The 21,192-nt window shown below is 47.2% G+C and overlaps 1 protein-coding gene across 1 annotated transcript in view; it reads right to left on the reverse strand.

Annotated features, from left to right (window-relative positions):
- The window catches only part of LOC119383253 (guanylate cyclase soluble subunit beta-1), a 69,667-nt gene extending 59,550 nt beyond the window's left edge, over nucleotides 1–10,117 (reverse strand). The window contains exons 1-2 of the mRNA XM_037651318.1: nucleotides 10,044–10,117; nucleotides 8,190–8,293 (exon numbers count right to left, since the gene is read on the reverse strand). Of these exons, the coding sequence (XP_037507246.1) occupies nucleotides 8,190–8,293; nucleotides 10,044–10,051 (112 nt within the window). The 5' untranslated portion in view covers nucleotides 10,052–10,117. The remainder of the gene's footprint in view (nucleotides 1–8,189; nucleotides 8,294–10,043) is intronic.
- Nucleotides 10,118–21,192: the final 11,075 nt, after the last annotated feature.

Consider the following 21,192-nt stretch of genomic DNA (forward strand, 5'->3'; position numbering starts at 1 on the left):
CGCTATCGCATTCATTGCTTAGCCCTTGCGGCGAAGCTGGGAGTTTTATTGCTCGTACAAGGTTAAAACACTTGGAGAAAACGGGATGCATTCGCTCATCGCCTTCAGTAATTTATTGTAACCGCCATGTTTTAGAAAAGAGAGTGGCGATATCACATCACTTAACCTGAGGTACGGATGAGGTTGGCCAGACTCGATATGCTTGGCGGTGAATTTGACTGCTGGCTCCAATGACAGTGTATTATCTGGACACTCCACGAGCAAGAAAGCTCAGTGCTATTAGAGAAAACTGTACTCTGTGTTGTCTCCCGGTCTACCAAACACATCCAATGATGCGAGAATGCTACGTGAAAGTTTTAGATGCGAAGCATCTCTTGCTCGGGTCGGGGGTATGACCTGCAGTAGGCTAGTCCGCACTCGCACTACGCATAAGCAGGACGCGAACCGGCCAAGCGGGTTTCCTCTGGGCTCCTGCCCGCAGGAGTCGGCGGGGCAGCAGGAGGGCGGCGCGGTGTGCTTCCAGGCTTCCAGGGGGGGGGGGGGACGTCTGAGACGCGGCTGCTTTCTCACTCTCCTGCTGTGGGGGTGCGAACGGGTTTTAAAGACAATGTGTGTTTAGAGAAATTTATTATCACAGACGGTTAACATCAATAACAATTCAACGTAACATTTGCTTGCTAGACATACGTTTACGAGAATGACAAAAGAAACTTCAGTTTCATGGAAACAAAACACGAAATGACGGAGGCAACACGTACAATCGATGTTTCACAAACATATATATACAGACACAAATTTGTCACAAAAAGATGGATATACATATGTACATTACATGGGAAACAAAAAGCACAAATAAAACGTGAATATGCACATTTTGCGTATTTACATGGTACTTCGGCCTGCACCAAACGAGACATCAGCCTACCAAAGCCAGGAAGGCCGAAAGACAAGCTTCACGCGTCTGTCACAGACCAACACAAGAGGGCAAGACCACTGCCGGAGGAATTCCTCCTCACCGAGAAAGAAGAGCTCCTCCGACAGAACAGACAGAAGCGCCGAGTACAGTCGCTCTAGGATAGGGAAGAGAGCGCGACGGCGACGGCCTGCTTCAAGCGCTAGACACATGGTGCGATTCAGCATCCGATCCGACGTGCGACGCCGCACGCGGTATACGGCGATTCAGGACACATGGGGGCGAACGAGCAATCCGCGCGCAGGCTCCGCCCACACACGGCACCTCGGCTTGCACGCACGGAAAACATCGCATCCTCTTCGTTGACTACAAAACAAACAACCTTACGCAGCCACGCTTCGTTCTGTAAGAACATTGCCAATAAAGCTACGCCTTCACAAGCGACAAACATCTCAACAGACCGCATTCACTCGCGACTCCGAGAGTAGGCTTGTCACGACACCGAGCGTAGGCCTAGCAAGGCGGACGCTGTCGCTAGCGCCGTTCGCGATCAAACGCGAGCTGATCGTCGAGCACTTATTTTTATCAACACGATTAAAACTTTTACGCTGATGACACGCGTTTACATGCGCAATTGGTTTTCTCGTAGACCTCGATTTGAAAGCAAAGCCGGCCGGTTCGCCGAGACGGCCGGTGCGGCTGTTAGCTGCGAAGTGGCCTATCGCGGCTCGATATCTCGCTAGTGGTTCGGAAACGGGCGCCGCCTTGCACAAATGACACACTTCAAACGTCATGTGTTATTTGATGTGAGAAAGAAAGTTTAACCAACGTTTTTCATGATCGGAGCCGTCCGAACGTAGTTCAACAAACGCGCAAACAAACAAACAAGCAACAAACGCGCCACCAGAGGCGTGACGTCAGGCGTCTCCCGCGCTGCCATTGGCTGCGGCCGTCAGACCGACGCGGCAGCCGCGCGGCTACATTCAGCAAGTTGGATGTCCGTGCGGCGTGCGAATCGTCTCCGCACGCTGATGGAACCTGTTGGGCGTCTGTCGGATGCGGCTGTTGGCACGAATGGCCGTACGACGAATCGCATCCGAATTCGCACCATGTGTCCAGCGCTTCAACCGCCTCGCAGTGGTTGCGCCAAAGACAGAAAGCACCAGCAACAACGAGAAGGCAGGCGAAGCGGCCTCGAGAACAACGCCCAGAAGAAAGGAAGCGATTTACTCCGAGCCCACGAAATCCAGACGGCCCTCCAGAAAATACGAGCAATAACACATTGCTTCAGAACATGCTGATTTGTTTCCTGAAGGGAGGAGTTCGGGCATGTTGCGGACTGGACCATTCTCCACCGCTCGAGGCTGTCGAGAGTGGGGAGCACACCCCACCCCATGCGCTAAACGAAGTCCTGGAGGTGGCCAGGCAGAAAAGAAGCCGTTAGCGCGCTCCAAGACACGCGACTAGAGCGAGCACGGCGAGCCGGAGGAACTAACGGGAGCAACAAAGCAGCTATTGTGTTAACAATAGGATTGTTTTGCCCATCTACTCCAGGACAGGTACAACTGGACATGGCGAAAAAATGCAACAGCTGTTGCATAAAATGCAGGGAGTGTTATTGACTGAGGGCCCCTGTTAAGATGCATATTAGGCATCAAATGCCGGAGGTAAGTGCCCAGACAGTAATTCGCAATAGTACGCGCGGGCGATACTTCCCCTTGTACAAGGCGCAACAGGAAGCGCAGTGCCAGTAGCCGGCAGCGTATAGACACCGAAGGGAAAGCAAAGCCTCCCCGGGAACGCTGCTGTCCTAGTGCCGCACGAGAGACCAACTCAGTGCCACCTGACCAAAAAAAAAAAACATGGCTGATCCCTCCGTCATAGGAATCGGTATAACACGAAAGTGAAACTTGTCTTCACAGAAGTAGTGCTTATTGGGTAGCGATATATGAGAGCTTGTACAATGTCTATTCGTGTTTGGCAGCTATAGCACTGTTTGACGTGGATGCACCCATGTTGACAGCATGTCTCTATCGCGACGACTAACGCCCATGATCATGATTAAACCGTTGTGGTAGCTGACGGTGTGACGATATATTTGGCCACAGCGAATCGTGAATCCCGCGTAAGGATGATATCAACAAGCTCATAATCAACACTGGTACCCGGTATGCACTTCTTCAAAGCGTCGTCAATTAAGGAGAGAAACGGCACAATGTGCGCTTTCTAGTAATGGGTAGCCAACGCCTGTGCTCATGCATACACTAACACACACTGCGCTTCAGCAACACGGGAGGTAGAGGTTCGTAGCCTGAGCCGCGAACGCGTGCGTTCCGCTGGTTTCTGTCTCTCAGGCGCTGCTCTCGCTCCACCAAGGCACGACATTCGCCCGTCGAAATTGCGTCCTTTCTGCAACGCGTATTGCAGCAGTTTTGTTAGTCGGTGCTCTCGCAATTGAAGCAGTCGGCGGCGGAGAAACCCCGTTGGTGCACGTGGAAGCTGCACTACTCCGATGAGCCGACGCACGCTAACGCGAAGCCACAGGCAAAGAACGTAACTGCGTCAAGGGTGCCTCGGCGACGCCAGCGCGGCCAGTCTACCTCTCTGGTATCGAGACGCTTTAACCATGACCTCCGATATCGCGTGCAATCTCGGAGTACGCGCTAGTAAGTGTCGATCGTGAAGCATTACTTCTTTTCACATCTCACAGACGGCGGCACCGCCCCGCTCCGCCCGTCGCGAAAGAGAATGTGTGAAAGATATAAGGCGCGTTCGCGCCGTGTCTAGCATTTCCCGACTTATCTTAGTCGGTAGCGCGTCGGGCGCTTGCCCTCGCGGCCGCAAGGTCGTGGGTTCGATTCCCAGCGGGGTATCTCTTTCTTGGTTTTTTTCTTTCTCACCTGTTGGCGTCCATTTTATCAACGTCATATCCGTGACGGATGTACTTGGTGGACCCCGGCATAAAACACTTTCGTGTTAAAAAGGAACACAATGCCGACTGCAGCGATCACACGATACGTAAAGGCGGCTGACCCACGTGACAGAAGTACCAAGAGTACGACCGCAAAATACAGTCTGCGCAAGGTACCTTCGCTCGGGAAGCGGAAAGTCGAAATCCCGTGCGTCCTGAATTTTTTGTCTCACTTCTTCGAGAGCGGTTGACCAAACAGCGTCACAAATGCCATAGAGGGTGTATAACTAAAACACGAAGGGACGTGGCTGGTTGAATTGGGGAAACGGAGCTAAGTCTGGAGTTCGGAGAGCCAATGAACAAATACCGGGATTTGAAGCAGTTCAGTACTGCACCTGAAATGTCACCGTACTCGAAGAATAAACGCAGGCTGTGTGAAACACTATCTTCATCTGAAAGGTACAGGGTTATGTCGTCAGCAAAAGCTGTGACTTTCACAACATTGCTGCCAGGAAGCGCAAGACCCCGGACGCGCGAATCCGCGTCTAAAGCACACAAAAATGGCTCAATGCTGAGGATAAACAGCACAGGAGACAATGGACATCCCTGACGGACCCCACGTGTAATGGGAAAGGCAGCACTTTCCCAACTATCCAGAATCAGTGTGCTTTTTATATGAGTGTAGGTATTCCTAATTAATTCCACAAATGGATTAGGAAAGCCGAAGGCTGTGAGCACATTGAAGATATACGTATGCTCCAGTCGGTCAAATGCTTTATCCTGGCCCAAAGAAACAAGAAGACCGCGCGCTGACCGCGACAGCGTATAGGCTATTATATCATGGGTGGTGAAGGACAAGCTGTGTATTTCTCGTCCAGGCACTGATGAAGATCTGTGATTACCCACCAGTGAGTTTGAGAGCCCTCAAACGTTGAACGATTACCGTCGCGAAGATCTTATAGTCAACATTAAGGAGCGTGATAGGTTTCCAGTCTTCAGGACTAACAGAGCAAGCGTCACCTCTTGGGATAAGTATAATGCGGCCATCTCGAAAACTGGATGGAAAGACGCCATCATCAAAACACCGCCGGATAACCACGGTAAAGGCAGCACCGATCTCATTCCAAAATGTCAAGTAAAACTCAACCGGAAAACCGTCTCGCCCGGGGGCCGTTCCACGCTTCATGGACTGCAGTGCGGCCTTTACCTTTTGGGTGATGGTGGGGCATGCAGAGAATCAGGAGCTTCTTGAGAAACACGGGGTAACCCTCTAAGCATGGACGGTAATATGTCACAGTTTGTCTGCATGGCCGAACATGACATCGCTTCGCATTGCGCCAAGAGACCGATCACGCGTAGGAAGCGGCTGCGCAGGTGGTATCTGTGTGGTCATAGAGGGAGAGGGCTGCGACTGCCCAAAAAACGAATGCCTCGCATAGCGTAGCACTTCAGGATGTGCACAGGGGTTGCGCCTACAGCGCCATGATGCCGCCGCCAGAGACGAGGCAGCAATCAAGAGCCGGACGCGTTCACGTAACTCGCGCTGCCAAGCTCGCATCAGGGGAGACGCCGTTTCGGCCCGCAGGGCGCTGCGCAACCTCATTGCAGTATCGGCCAGCTCCTCAGAAACGCGACGACGCAGCGAGCGGCCTTGAACTGAACAGTATAGACGCTAGTGCGTTTTAAGAGCGTCCCAATCAGCTGGGCTAGATGTAGCGAGCGACACACGTATTGCACGTGACAAAGACCGACCGTGAGCGCGCGTCCTGGAGGACGCGAACATGAAGGCGCCATGGTTTTTCCGTAAAAGAAAATGGAACTTAAGCTTCAGGACAATAGCTCGATGATCAGAGATGTACACAGGAGAAATCTTTCTTACACGCAGAATTTTTGGTTTGTCTGTCTGTCACCCGATTCAGCCACCCGGCCAAAGTTGAACCACTTGCCGAAGGGCCAGCCATCTTGTACTGCTGACTAGGTTCATAATTGTGTACATTTTCGATCAAAAAGCAAACATTACGCATATCTGAGGCGCGACATCACTAGGGTAAGTTTTAGGTGGTGTGTTCCTTTAATAGAAAATACATAGATACGTAATTCTAAAGACCCTATAGTTTCTTAAGCTGCGCTGACAATGCGGCTGCGCTGAAAATGCGATATGCACGCAGACGAACGCCCTCTACGACGGAGAAAGGAAAGAACCTCCTCCGTGCCCTCTGCACAACATGGCCTCCGAGATGGCGGGGCGAAACCCACCGCGCGCCCGCCATCTCGAAGGCTATGTGCACAAACTCGTGTTTCCCGACGTATTGCCAGATGGCGCTCATATCTCACGCAGTGCTAATCTATCGTCTTTCGGCGACATTTCGGCGACAAGCACGCAGGTACGCGGCCAATTTCTGTCCTGCTGTGTACAGCATTCCTCCCGGTTGCTGCTGCTTGCCGGCTCCAGAAGCGGGTTTTGAGGAAAGGGTTTCTGGCTCTCTGGGTGCCTTTGCGACGAGGCCGAGGTCGGTAGCATGCCCAACGAACGCCAACGGAACTCGATCGCGCAAGTGCGCTGGCTTCGCATCGCCCCATGGTCCCCTTTAGCGGGAGATGGTGTAATGTTTTTTTTTACAGCGAAAGCTGTTATGAGATCATTTCACTGGCCGTTTTCGGCGCCGTAGTTGTCCGCCGCCGCCGCCGCCGGTGTCCGTAACCAGTATCGCTCGAAATAAGAAAAAAAAAACGAAATAGGAAAAAAATTCCAGGATGGAACGAGGTTCGAACCCGGGAGCTCTGCGTGGGAGCCCAGTATTCAAACTCTGAGCCATGCCCGTTTTTTTTTCTTTATTGCCTCACAAAGTATTTTCATACACTAATCGTATCATTGTAGTGTCTGAGCCATGCCCGTGCTTGAAACTGCTTTGCAAAAAGGTCCTATACAGGCTTCATGTCGGGAAGGAACCACATTAGCATATGCAATATAGCGTGGTAGAAAAGTAAAATAAGCACCAAGCGTCGCACAATGCGAATTCTGTAACCAGGCGTCACACAATGCGAATTGCGCAACGAGTAGGTTGTTGAATGCTTCCAACCCATTACAAAGGGCTCTGCCATAATTCTTCATCGTCATCAGGGACAGCATCAACAAAGTGCGCATAATGCCTGCATGCGTTTAGCAGGTACCAACGCTCTCTGTAGAATGACGAAAAATGGCACAGTGCCTGCGGCCCTACTTCTCAAAAATTACAATGCTTTATAGCGTAGTGGGTTCCTCGCAAGTGCACTTGTATTGGTTGCCAAGGAAGCCCATAAGCGCATGATCCACTTCCTCGGGATCTCAGTAAAATTCGTTGCCTCCCCCTCCCCGTCTCTCCCCCATGTCAACGTATGTTATACAGCATGACGGGAGAGGGAAATAGCGACCGGGCGTCACCCAATGCAAGTTACGTAACTGGTGGGCCGTTTAAAGATTCCAACCCATTACAAAGGGCTGAGCCATAATTCTTCATTGTCATCAGTCGTCGCGTCAACAAAGTACACATAATGCCTTACAGACGTGTAGCTGGTGCTTGGCTTCTCCGCAGAATGACGAATAATTGCTTAGTAGGTGGTTCCCAACTTCACAAAAATTGTGATTTATGGCGTAGTGGGTACCTTTCTAGTGTACTTGTATTGTAGCCCCAAGCGGGCTCTAGAAACGCCGCTCTTCCAGCTTTCGCTGTGACTGTGCTGCGGTTTCAGCGCAGGCCTGGCGTTTTTTTTATTCCCTGTGCACATACTAGGAGGTATTCCCTGTGCACATACTAGAATACCGAGTCCATCGTATTAAATGCATGGGCGTTTTTATGCCTACTCAACTATGCGTTCGCCCACCTGTCCGTCCCCTCCCTCTGTCTAGTAAGACGCATTTTTATAAAGCAAAACATTTTCAAGGGCGCGCTACCACAGTGGACCACAAATGCCACTGTGTAAAGAAGAGGCATTTCGAGACAGCACGTTGAGCATATTATAATAACCTGCCCTGTTTCCTGGCTGTATTTACGTCACCGAGCGTATACAACGCGCCTGCCTCTCACTTTGATTAATCTAGCTGCGAAGAAATGGCGCTTTTCTTAGCAAATAACCTTCTTCGCTGTTGGGTTTCGTAACACCCGGTGACATCTCGAACTGGGTCCAATGAAGCCGTTTCGCTCCCTGCCTAGCGTCTCTCTGATCCCTCATCTTTGCTACATTGCCAATCGCGGCACACGTGTTCACATGGTCACCATCGCACGTAAACACACGCCAAACAAATCTTTCTTTATGTGGCGAACACCCGTGAAGGTAGAAGTGTGCCTAGGAGCCTTGTTGCTATTATGAGAGAGGATCGCTACTCACCGAGCACCTCGCAGGCTGCGGCCACCAGTTTGAGCGTCATGTCGTCCGTGTACACTTTGTGCATCAGGAAAGAGGCACCGTGCATCGTGATTCCAGACTTCTCCCTACCAGAGAGTGAAGAAAAATGGCTCTTTAGTTAAAAGTAGGAAGAGTTTCTTCGTCGCCATGCATAACACAGTAGAAGAGCCAAGGTTGGGGCTAGTTGGTTATGCATAGCTATTAATCTCAGCGCGCTACAATAAATATTCAGTAAGCGCTTGAGCTGCTTGTACAAGTGTTTTGTCGCGTTTCTTCTCGCGTGTCTCTGTAGCGCGCTGTAATGAATGTCTAGCATACTGCTCGAGATAGGAACGATCAAGAATGAGATGTCGCGCAAGGTGTACGCTACAGAGACACGGTGTACACGAAAGGAGCATGAACACGCAGCGTAGAAACTACATCTCATGAAAAATGACAACAGGAGTGTAAACACGGACAAACGATAGAAGTCACGACAACATAGACGCCATCTTGTCTCATTGTATCATGTCTCATTATGATATCTCAATGAGACCAATTGCCTTCAAGAAAGGTCATAATGCCTTCGCTTAAGAAAAAGTGCAAACTGTGCTACAGATCGGGCGAACAAAGTGTCGTAGCTAAATGTTAGCGCAGCTTGCACTAAGTCGTGCAACGCTGGGTCACAGCACAGCTGGTGGCCACGTTTCAGCTTCTTTTGTTAACCTTTTGTACATAATGCTTGGGCGGTGATTGAGCGCGTGTCCGCTAATGAGGATGATGATTTTCTGTCTACGACGCACGACAAACCTCGACCATAACAGCTCTACTGTAAAAGCTCCTATAGCGCGTATGGGTCATTGAAATTGGGCAAAACCCATTACTCACCACAGTGGTCCACTAAAAATTAACAAGAGAACGCATGGGCGGCAAACACTGAATAAGATTTCCGTACAGACGTAACCAGTAACTGAGGGATACTTAAACGAACCGTCGGGAACACTAAGGCCGCACATTTAAGGACACAAGGCGCATACGACACACGACCGACCTCGACTATAACCGCTCTGCTGTAACACAGTTTAACGCGCAGTATTCGTTGCTGACATTCGGCTATGGGGCACGTATTTCTGTACGCTGCGCGAAGGAGTCCCTATGTCTTATTAAACAACATCAAAACTATAGGTCAGGCTTCAGTGACAAGACCAGAAGATCGCCCTGAAATCGCACAAAGAGAATGATAACAGCCAGCAGCACGCTGTAATTTTAACCCGCCAAATACGCATGCAGCTTTCAGACATGCTAGAATCAGCATTCCACGTATCTAGAAGCGCAGACAGAGCGAATCACAGCACAAATGCAATTACAATACGAACATCTGCGGCATTGTGCAGCAGACGAAAGCAACTGACTACAGTGAACATCACACAAAAGCTTGCTACGTAGCTGTTACTACAGTGTTCTTCATTTAATTATGTTCAGGGACATTTTACGTCTTCGAAAAGCACAGCGCAACGCTTACGCGTAATATCTTTGCTTAAACATGTTAACACCAAGAAATCTACGAAGCTCGCAGAACCTAGCAGATTAATAATTTGTTCTCACTATATGGAGTGAGCAAGGTATTGGCGATCTATATACTATAGTTAACGCCTGCTGAGGGACGCATGAATATATAAGCACATCTATAGCAAAAATTCGATAGGGCGGAGTCTTCAGTCCAAGACGCCTTGAACTCATCCTGCTTACTTAGGCCTCAATACTAATAGTCGTGGTAGGAATGGGCCAGTGTCCTTTCCTGTAGCCTTTCATAGAAATGCTGAATAACGCGTAGGGCAATGTTAAAAAGAAACTCACAGAAGCATCTTCCATGTGTCCGCTCCAAACTTTTTTGTCACGAGGTCTTCCAAGGCGCAGTGGATGAACCCGTACTGCACAAACAAACAAAAAGAAATGTTTACTTTTATAGGTTCCGTTCACGCAGTTTTCTGTGAGTGCTAAACCAGTTCATATGACTTCCCTGAGACACTCGCACGCCCATCTATATTAACACTCTTCCATGCAGGAAAATCAGACAATGATATTTCATGTCTTCTATCAGGAAGGAGAATGTTCTGAGACAAGACATGATGTAGCACCAGGGGAAATGCAATAAACAGGATTAGAATACGTGAAAGCGTTAGAAAGTTGTAAGCGAATGGGTTGTTTGATATGTCGTTCGATATGTTGCCAGAAAAATAAAAAATAAAACAAGAAAAAAAAAACAAGGTATATAGTTGTCCGGATATCGACACATTGTCATGTACAAATAACCAATATGACGAACGTGCCTTTTGAGAGCAGACTTGAATTTCAATTAATGTGCAGACAAAATAAAGACCCCGAGTAGTGTCATTTTTGAACGCGATAACGTTTAGGAGCTTGTGTCCCATGAATTCCGATGATGAATGGGGCCCCGATAACGCTACCATATTTCACTCTTAAATGCGAAGCTTAAGCGTCCTCCAAGCTTTTTGTTGATGCTTTCCCACCCCGCTCGCCAGCCCCTGCCTTCAAATGTGGTAAAATGTGTGATTCTTTGATAAGCTATCTACTGAAGACGCGGACGGGCCAGCATGTGAAAAACAACAAGGCTTACAACATCGCACCGCGAACGATAACAGGTATGTCAAGCTGTAGATTTATTTATTTATTTATTTATTTATTTATTTATTTATTTATTTATTTCAATATACTGCAGGCCAACTTGGCTCAAGCAGGAGGGGCAGTATACAAAATAATATAAAATACAAGGATAGCTTAATACATGCAATGGTGCAATCGAGAACTAATACAGTACAGTAAAGGTTGAACAACCACAAAAGACAATAGTTCCATAATAATTTATGACGCTCATATATAATGAAATGAAACAACATGAGCAGAAAAAAAAAGCAAGTCTAATAAAAAAATATGCTCTTCCAGAGACTGAACGGAATTTGGCGACATAATTACCGATTCTGTAAGTCTATTCCAGTCCGCTATAGTTCTGGGGAAAACACTATTTTTAAATGCATTAATTTCAGCGAAAACTGGTTGCCTGTTGATGTCTGTTGTGTCTTGTTTGTGGAGCTGTAACAGGACGAAGGTATGGCAAATCATTTAGATTCAAGTTGCCAGCCATTATATTATGGAGAAATTTTATGCCATGAAACTTCCTTCTGGAATGTAAAGAAGATATTTTGTTTTTGGTCACGAGAGCACTTGGGGAATCCGTTCGCTGATGATTAAACTTTTTCGGGCTTTCTACATTTATTTTCGCTTAGGCCAGCTTTCTTAGTCTTTCTTTTTGCGTATCCAACGATCGAGCACAGCGGAATAATTGCATCGTGGTCAGCCAATTAGAGAATTGCACCAAGAGCCTCACTGACAGCGGCTAATGAACGTGGTCACTAAGCCACGACGACTTAAGCCACTGCGGCTTAACGCAGTCTTCCATTAGAAGTAACGGAACATTCCTTAGGGAAAGCAAAAGCTTGCACATCGTAACGCGGACAAAATATTTCGGGCAAGCCAGCCGCATTACAAAAAAAAAAAAAAAAACACGATAGCTCTCGTTGCCTTCTGGATAAAAAGCAGAAAGCTAAAGTAAATCTAATTACGGTTCATACCGAATGTGTGAATGAGATGAATGGTCTTTATATTCTGTCCTTCCTGAAGAAACTTCTCTAATTATCATTCATTACCTCGTTACGCACGTGGACACAACCATAAAGTACTTGCAAATGCGCTCTTCGGCATTTCAGTGCAATCTATCCATTTGAACAGTCGCGGCGTAACACTTAGGTTCGGTGAAACCAACGCAGTTTTCAAAGATCCATTTTGTCTGTTCGCTTGCTTGATTGTTGGTTTTCCTGTTTTCTTGATTGGTGTTTTGTTTATTGTTTTGTGCTTTCTTGTAAGCTCAGCGATAACGATGCAACAATTTTTTAAATTAACGCGAGAGCTTATTGCCTCAGGCAACCTCTTTAAACGGAATGGAAGATTCACTGCCACTAATATAGTGGGTGCATATCCGAACCACAAACACAATATCCTGCGCCGTATGAAGGCTACCCTCTTCTTTTCTTTATCCACCGCTACAGCAGGAAGAGAGGGGACGCCTCCATCCCATCACTGTTTCTTTGACATGAAAATAACGCCAGCAGACGTCATGTGTCCTGCGCTCCTATAAGTGTACGAATTCTGCTTCATGGAAGCACCCTAATGAGTTCTTGCAGCACAGTGACTTTAAGCAATACAGCAGCAAAAATAACTAGACACATAACGAGTAGCGGCACAGTACTCTAGCAAGGACGGGGACAGTCACTTTTTGAGGGTTGTTTTAGAAAGGAGCCATATAAATTGCAATATGTCGTTCACCATATGAATAGCGGCGTATCTTTCTGGTATGAAGCGGATTTTATTTTATTGTATGTTCTTGCGGTGGCGCTATGCACAAGCGGTTTCCCTCGTCTCCTCTTCAGTCTGTGCTGCTCGGTGATAGTGTCTCTGATGGATGAAGATGGACGACCACCTGAGTGGTCTTCCGACGTGGTCAGCGCCGATACGGAGGTCAGGTCACGGTACTGGAAAATTTTGATTGGACTTGGATAAGCGGTATTCTCGAATATTTTTCTTCATTCGCTGTCGCGATGCCCTACATTCCACCGTCTCCTTTGGCGCAGTAAAGTCACGTTAGAATGTGATTTACTGGTAAAGGACGAGATTTTTATCAGGGTTACCTTTTCAGCGAAATGGCGCCCCAGCGTAAAACAAATTAGGTTCGAGCGTTTAAAAGAGGTATTTGCTTAAACCAGTTTTATGGGTGCATAGCATGACTTCATTTTTTTCTAAATGCGACCAAGACGCGTTTGTAACGACTTGTGTTTCGAGACACCCACAAAACAACACGCCAAGTTGATTTTTCACTTACTTTTGTTTCTTTCCATTTACATCGTAATTACTACACTAGAGCTGAAAACTACAACCTTCCCTATGCCTCCCTTGGCTTTATTGTCTGTTGGTTTAACTAGGTTGTCTTTAATAAAAAAATGAGTCCATAATTCATGCCTTTTCGTTCTCTCAAGAACACAGTGTTTAAAAAGTCACAGTTCTGCCTCAAGGGAGAAGCAATGAATGCGGTAGCAAGAAAGTGGAATGTCAGCGGACGAATGGAAAGCGGCTAGATACTTGCTGTGCACTGCTCAAGCACAAAGGACGCAGGAAAAGAAAACACACAAGGCGAGTGCGGTCTAATAACTGTCACAGCTCGACGCTTACAGCGCGCTGCTCAAACACAAAGAAGGACACACGAAAAGAACGCACAGGTATGAAAGGACGAGCGCAAACTGTCACAGTTGTTACTTCAACTAGCCCCTACTTTGGCTCTTCTAGCTAGCAGCTCACTCCTTTCGCAAACGCGGCCGCAGCAGCGCTAGCATGGTCGACCACGTCCTGTTTGTCAAAGTAGAAGTGGGAGGCACACATCCCAACTCTGGCGAAACACTATCGAACTTTAGAATTGGGGACCGAAGAAATTTGCGAGTCGCGCGCCGCGGTCGCGCGCTTCGGAATTTTTTTCTTCTGAATGATTTTTATTTTTGGCTTTTATGTATGTATATACATACACATACATATTCGGGACATGACGGCGACGGCGACGACAAAATCCGCCGAAAGTGTCCCTATAATTGCTATAGCAAGAAAACACAAACACGGCAGAAAGCGTGTGCGCTGACCTCATGGTGACCACAATTATCAGGCAGCTGCAAGTCTGCGGTGTTTCGAAAAATATGTTGGAATAATGTTATAAAGTCTGATCGCTAAATGTTGTGTGCAACCGCCCATTTTACTAATATTGTGAAATGTGCTGTAAAATGACACAACGCACACTGGTGCACTACTCCTGCCCCTGTAGAGCGTGCTCCACCGCACAAAGACCATTTCTGCCAGAAAGCCCCCTTTACACCTTAGTCGGGCAGGTTGGTTTCTGGTTGGATTTCATCAGTTGTCATATATCCACTGCCGTGCTTACCGCAAAATACCACAGAAGCGCCCTCTTTCGCACAAGCGCCCACTATTAACAATTGCAGAACTTTAGAATTCTGAAAACTGTATGCTAAGGGCCCACCCCCTTCAAGGCGCCATCATCAGCCCAAATATTGACTTGTCTATGGCCATCACGGGACCAGTACGGGCAATGATGGGGATGTTCATTACCTTGCTGTGGAAAGGGCAAGACCGATTGGTGTGAAGTTCATGCAAAGTGGCAATGAACAGTCGTTGAATGAAAAGAGTGGTCGCACAGCTTTTGCGAGACGATCTCTGAAGAGATGGTCGTGCGATCCCTCAAAGTGTTTGGAATCAGTGTCGTGTCGGACGGCTGCGAGCACGGTCACTTGCCTAATCGACTTGCAGGGATCGGAGATCCCGTGGTCTGTCAAAGTCGCGCGAGTGTCAGCGACGAATGCGTTGGCCTCCTATTCTGCACCGACTCGGAAGAATTGTTCGCTGAGTTCAGTGACGACGGGTAGGCGATAATGTACCCTGTCATTGACCATATGGAAATAAACATTTTCTATTCGATTCCGTAGCCACTGTGCTCCTTCCTTCAAATTTGTCGTTGGCTATCGTCTTGGTGTTTACTGCTTCGACCGGACAAGCGCCCGTATCTCGATTAACACTATTTCTAGTGAAAGTGGTGCAGGCCTTCCCGCGGTTTTTGCGGTAATGTTTGCAGCATGACATGGGTCATATGCTCACCTGCACTTCATAATTCCAATAAACAGCACCATAGGTAAAAACGCATTGTGACCTCGAGAAATCTTGAGTGTGCGTTGCAAAATCGAGGCGCTAAATCAGTGTTATGTATCACAGAGCCCGCCATTGCGGCGGGTAGGGTTAACATAAACCGGAAATACGAGAACTTTCTGCTTCCCATTGCCGTCAATAAATCGTGCGAGCACCAGCTAGAAGACAGCTTTTTCAATCAGAAGTGCCGTCTACTGCAGGCTCGGTACCCGATATTTCTTTTATCTTCAATGGCGCAGACAATGCTAAGAACAAAACAGACGCGCACAAGAGACAAAGATAAGAAGTGTACGGTCATTCCCTACGTGCATGGCATCTCGCACAACCTGTGAAAGATAGACACAAGAAATGGGGTGCATGTTCTTTTTTTCAGCTCCTGATCGCTTGTCAAGTCTGCGCAAACGAGTAAATCAGATGGGCCGTACGAATGTCGGCTGCACCACAAATCATCGGGATCAGTTCGTGCCATATGCTGAGGGCTTTGTTTATTCTATTCCCTTGTCTTGCGGCCGCACACACGTCGGTCAAACTGGCAGATGCCTTAATGAAAGAGTGTTGGAGCATAAGTACAATGTGAGAGTGCGAATTTCATCCACTGCCGAGATTGTGAATGCTCACCTCAATTCAGCAGCACGAGCGTACTGCGCAGGTTGGGTGCAAAACTTAAATGAGAAATCGTACAGGCCCAGAAAATCGCGAACCTAAATGAGAGCTGCGTCAGTACTCCTTCTATAGACCTTTTAGATAAAGAGTTAGCCTTCCTATCGGAGGCTAGGTATTCATGGTTCCCTCTCGTGAAACTGCTTTGAGTTTGAATTTGTCAGGCTTTGCTCATTTTGCTGTGCCTTTTTGTTGTTGTTGATACGTGCTGTATATTTACCGTGGTGTACGAGCAATAAAACTTTAGCTGTTAGTCAGCGCCTGTGCCCTGTGTTCCCTTCGTCCGTCCTCGTCAAGTGTGCGCTGTTATCGCCACGTTAGAATAAAAAAATCACAGCATATCTACGTGGTGAATGATGATGCGTGGGGCGAAGCTCCGGAGGGAATCATCGGTAAACCGTTAATCTTCTGTGTAACGCCCCGTCAATCATCATATAAAGAGTGAGAAACACTGTATGTATATTACGAACAAAAAAAAACTTATTTTTTTTAATTTGATGATGCTTGGCTTGCGTTGTCCCTTCATAATCACGGCTTTATGGTCCGTGAAATGAAGGGATAGCGGTTCCTGTACGGGTTTCAATTGGAAATTTGAAAATCCCAGGTCTATACACGCCCCTCGGATGGTCGTTGGTTTCATATGATCAAAGGACGTGCACGTGAAAGCATATTTGGCTGCCATATGTTGTATTAACCACTCATTGTTTTTTTCGGTAATATCGATATTCAGGTCACCAACTAACACAAATGGTCTCTTCTTGTACTTGTCATAATTACACAATACCGTGTCAATGAATGTCTTGATATTCCCACTCGACAAATTGGGTGCGAGGTACATGGTAATGATGATGCATCCATCAAAATCTTTGGCAGCATATTCACCGTTGTGGCTCTGTGCCGTTGGTAGTAGTTTCAGATCTTGTGCCTTTTCTGCTTGTTTGACGTATACAGCCACACCACCTGCAGGACGCTCTGCATCATCGATGCACACGACTGGAACGTATCCTTTGATATACGGTCTTTTGGCGTTCCATGTCTCGGTAAGACAGAGAATGTCCACCGCAGTAAGTATGAGGCCCTGTTCCACATCGTCTACCAGCTTGACATAAAACCAGCTAGGCTTACATGGTAGGCAGGAAACTACAGAAGGCAACAACAAGTAAAGGAAATATAAGAGAACGGCAATCTTTTGCCAAGGCGTTCGACCACTGCAATGTTAACGGCTATCTCGTGGGTGGGTCTCTGTAGCCTTGTCTTCCATCCGGCGACTCCGAGCAAAAGAGAAAGCGCGCCAAGATGGAGCCTCATGGCGCGTTAATTCTGAAATGTTGTCTTCAGGCGTAGTTGAAAACACGAGACGTGGTAAAGAAGAAAGAACGCCACACAGGCGAACACGCACGAGATTCTCACTCGTCAACGTCGTCTTCTTCTTCTACTGCATACCAGAACGCGCGCTTCTCACGAACTAGAGGTGGCTACTACAAACAAACAAACAAACAAACAAACAAACAAACAAACAAACAAACAAACAAACAAACAAACAAACAAACAAACGGAGGATGGACAGACACACGGCATAAGGAGCTTCGCCCCTAAAAAAACACTTTACGAAACCACTCATTCTTTATTACGTGCCTACGCCCCCCTTCCCCCACTGTCACGGAGCCAGAAAATTTATTACCGCATCTAGTGATGTTGGCCAGAGGAAACTTCGTGGCAATCCTTTTCAATGCCACCATTATGATAACAGGAGGCATAACTCAGCACCGAGCGAAAGTTTGTTAGGATGACTTTTCGCATTCATTCATATCCCAATCATTCATACCTTCATGAGCTTAGACTGTCGTTATCGGTATGCCCACCCGGAAGCGTGAAGGGAATCAAGTCACGAGGCTAACGGGGGAGCGCAAGTTCATTCGATCAATGGCTTCCGATGAGTTACGATTACAACTGAATCGTGCACGGAACGCGTTCTCCCGGGCGTTTTGTCCCCCGATCATTTTCGTGCCCCAGAGGACGCAACAGGGCCTCGCTTTCTGCCGCCGACACAGAGTGAGACAAACGACGGTGGCCAGAAATGAGCGCGCTAAAGCGAGAGACGAGGATGAGGAAGAGAAGTAGGAAGAGAATGAGGAGGTGGGAGAGGTGGTTTGTTTTCGAGCAGCGTAACTCTCCGGCTATACATCAACGTCCGTTCTTTCACCTCGGCCGTGCCAGCCTTGCAGACAACCCTTCCACACACCTTCATCTCTCCTCCTCCTCTCGCACGTAGACACACGTGCTGCGTCAGGCTTGCGGATGCGGGCTCGCTCTCAGGAAAACGTAGCTGCGGATATAAGAAGTCACTGTACCCTGGCCAACACTGTCCCTCGTGCTCTTGCAGTTTGTTGGGCAAAGTGGCACGTTTCGCTGAGTGGAACTCTTTATCCGTATAGTGCGCGTACTAGCTTCCTCGGTGCCTACCACATGCTTTATCTGTGAAGTGCAGTGGTGACTGCTTGGCTGATTTTTTTGCCCCTAGCCCCGCGACGGTGGTCTAGTGGTTATGGCGTTCGACTGCTGACCCGAAGGTCGCGGAATTGAACCCCGGCCGCGGCGGCTGCATTTCTGATGGAGGCGAAATTTTTTGAGGCCCGTGTACTCAGGTTTAGAAGCACGTTAAAGAACCTCAGGTGGTCGAAATTTCAAAAGCCCTCCAATACGGCGTCCCTCATAATCATATCCTGGTTTTGGGACGTTGAATCCCAGATATTATTATTATTCTTTGCCCCTAAGAATACATGCTTAACTTATGCACATCGCTCGAAGCCTGTGTTTCTCACGATGATGACCAAGGGAACATGTAATCCCCAAACATTCAACAACATAACATGTATTGTAGTTCTTGAGCGGGCCCTGACGGTGTGTGGAAACAGACTTTGATTGCGCTCTTTTATCAAAACGGCATGAAGAAAAGATCTTTTAACGCTTTTATTTCTTTTATTTTTTTTACAAATCAAAGTACATCATTCATGTGTTGTTCTCGTTGTTTGTGCTGTGTTGATCTCTGCTCTTGTGTCCACGGCTGCGTTCTAATTCTGGACGGGATCGTAGACAGTCTAGGCTGGCAGCTTAGTAGACAGCATCGAGCCCAGTGTACTCCGACAAATGGAACGCGTCGAGATGACGTTCTGCGTGACATGATGCCAACTCGCGTCGAGAAGAGAAAGCTAAGAAAAACGAGCGTCATTGTTATTTGCTTAACCTCTTTCGTCTTGAAATCTATAAAAAATTGAGCTTACATTTAACGCGTGGAAAAGCGTCTGCTTGTGTGCAGACGACCACACCGGCGAGATCGGAGCATTTCGCCTAGCCACCATCTTGTTCGGACAGCTAAGTTGCCTGCATGATGTTTGTCTCCGTTGCCGCCTTCTCGAAGTTGTCTCTTTTGCGAGCCACGTGAGAATTGGAGATGGACTTAAGATGACCGCTGTCCACTTAGCTGTCTATTCAGCCGTCTACGGTGAGTGTTGGAACACACCCCATTTCTGCAGGCCTACCTTCTTTTAATCATGAATCGTTCATGTTTTCTGAAGCAACTGTAGTGCGGCACATTCGTCAATTTCGCACGACTTCATTTTCTGTCAGTTGAAACCCATTGTTCCTGAACCTACAGTTTGTAAGCTGATTTAAAATAGTTACAGTGCATCGGGTTCGAATTGAGTACGAAATCGTGTTGGCTGCCAGTGAAACCAAATGGCGCTATCGCTGTAAACATACTGCACCTGCGGAGGCAGCTTAAACGATTTCGTCAAAAAGGAAATGGTGTGCTACAGTTAAACGTTTACAAATACTAACTGGGCTTTGCTTTATACCTCTGTTGATCGCTGTTTAGTTGAAAAGGTTCGTGGAACGAACTATTGGGTAACAAAAGACAGATGGGGCGTGTGAGACACACACACCCTGGTTCTCCGACTCATCGTTAATTTATAGCGTCTTTTCTAGATTAAATTAGTGACAAGCTGCCCGGATCGCCACTGTTCTTAACATCGTTACATATTGTTTGGTTACATACAAGTCTGCATAAGCCAGCTTCCATGCCGAACTTCTGTGCGTTGTTTTCATCTTTTTTTTCCATTGCTAAAAATGACGCGCGCCCTCCGGTAATGCCCCTGTAAAGGGTGCACCCCTGCACGAAGCGCACCTTTGAAAAAAAGCTCCCTTTACACCTTGCTGAGATGGAATGTTTTTTTATTTCCCGTTCTTAATAAAGTTACGTTATATTTCAGCCCAAAACAAACAAGGGACATATCAGTATATTTTAAAGTTATCTAAAACCCTCAGCCGCGGCGTTCGGAATTTTTATTCTGCACCTCTCTAGCTCTTTTAAAAAATCTCACCTTCCTCTCCAAATCAGCTCGGGCAAGGAAAGGATGCCGTATCAAACTTTCTGCTCTTGTTTCTCATTCTTGATTTTATTAGCTTTTTAAAATCATCGGAATAATTATTTATCGCGTTTGTGTTATTTTCCTCGGTGAAGCAGGCCGTTCTTTGATGTGCATTCAGATTTCTGCATGCCACGTACTTTATTCGGATGTTGTTTTATAACGCGCGCTTTCACTTTGAACGAGTTACTCCCTCTTACCCTGTTTCTTTTGCTGAGTCATCGGAATTTCCCTACTGTCGGTATTCCGCGCGATCATCGATCAGCTCACGCGTGTTTTTTTATTTATTTATTTATTTGCTTCCTTCGCGAGGCTGGAAGCCGCTCCTCACCGCAAGCACTTCAGGCGGTGCGAGAAACGCATGAGCCCTCGTTCACGAGACTGTAAGTTCGCTAGCTTCTAGCTCTTATTGATCACACCGTACTCCTGACGTCAGGGGTCGATCGTCTCGATTTCTTGCAATATTCAGATTATACCGTTTTGCGGTCACGTTGCTGATCGTCGAATCGTGTGTCGCTTGCTCCTTAGGCCCTCGTTTCGATTCTCCGCTTTCGGCCATTGTCGGCATGCACAGTTTTTGTGACGATTTCCTTTTTAGTGGCAGAACCTCGCATTTATAATTCATCCTCGTTAACGTCCTTTGAGACTACCAGACTCTTAAATCAAATACAAAGAGTGTACTTTTACAAATCCCGTAGAAGTGATCATTCCAGGAAACAGTCTATTCAAGGAACTCAAGGCAGTGTGATGAATGCGGGCTGGCTTTCTAATTAGTCCTTATTGGAGAGAATTTCAATTTCAGTTTCGTATTTTGTCATTATTATAAGACCAGTTTTTGATAAAATGTGAATTCACCACAAGCTGCCAGTATTTTAGGGAACGAGGAGGTATTCCTTCGCAACTGGGGCTCACGAAACGTGGCGTGTCGATAAACATTTACTTACATTTATTTAAGTCTTTTAAATCACTTTAGCAAAGTAAACTGCTGTACTTTATTGCGCACTTTACCAAAGAACCTTCAGTAATGTGGTCGTGTGTAGCAATATTCTACAGTCCGGAGAAAGCAAAATTCATATGGGGAACGAAGACCG

The sequence above is a fragment of the Rhipicephalus sanguineus genome, chromosome 2 (assembly GCF_013339695.2).
Source record: "Rhipicephalus sanguineus isolate Rsan-2018 chromosome 2, BIME_Rsan_1.4, whole genome shotgun sequence".
NCBI classification, from domain to species: Eukaryota; Metazoa; Arthropoda; class Arachnida; order Ixodida; family Ixodidae; genus Rhipicephalus; species Rhipicephalus sanguineus.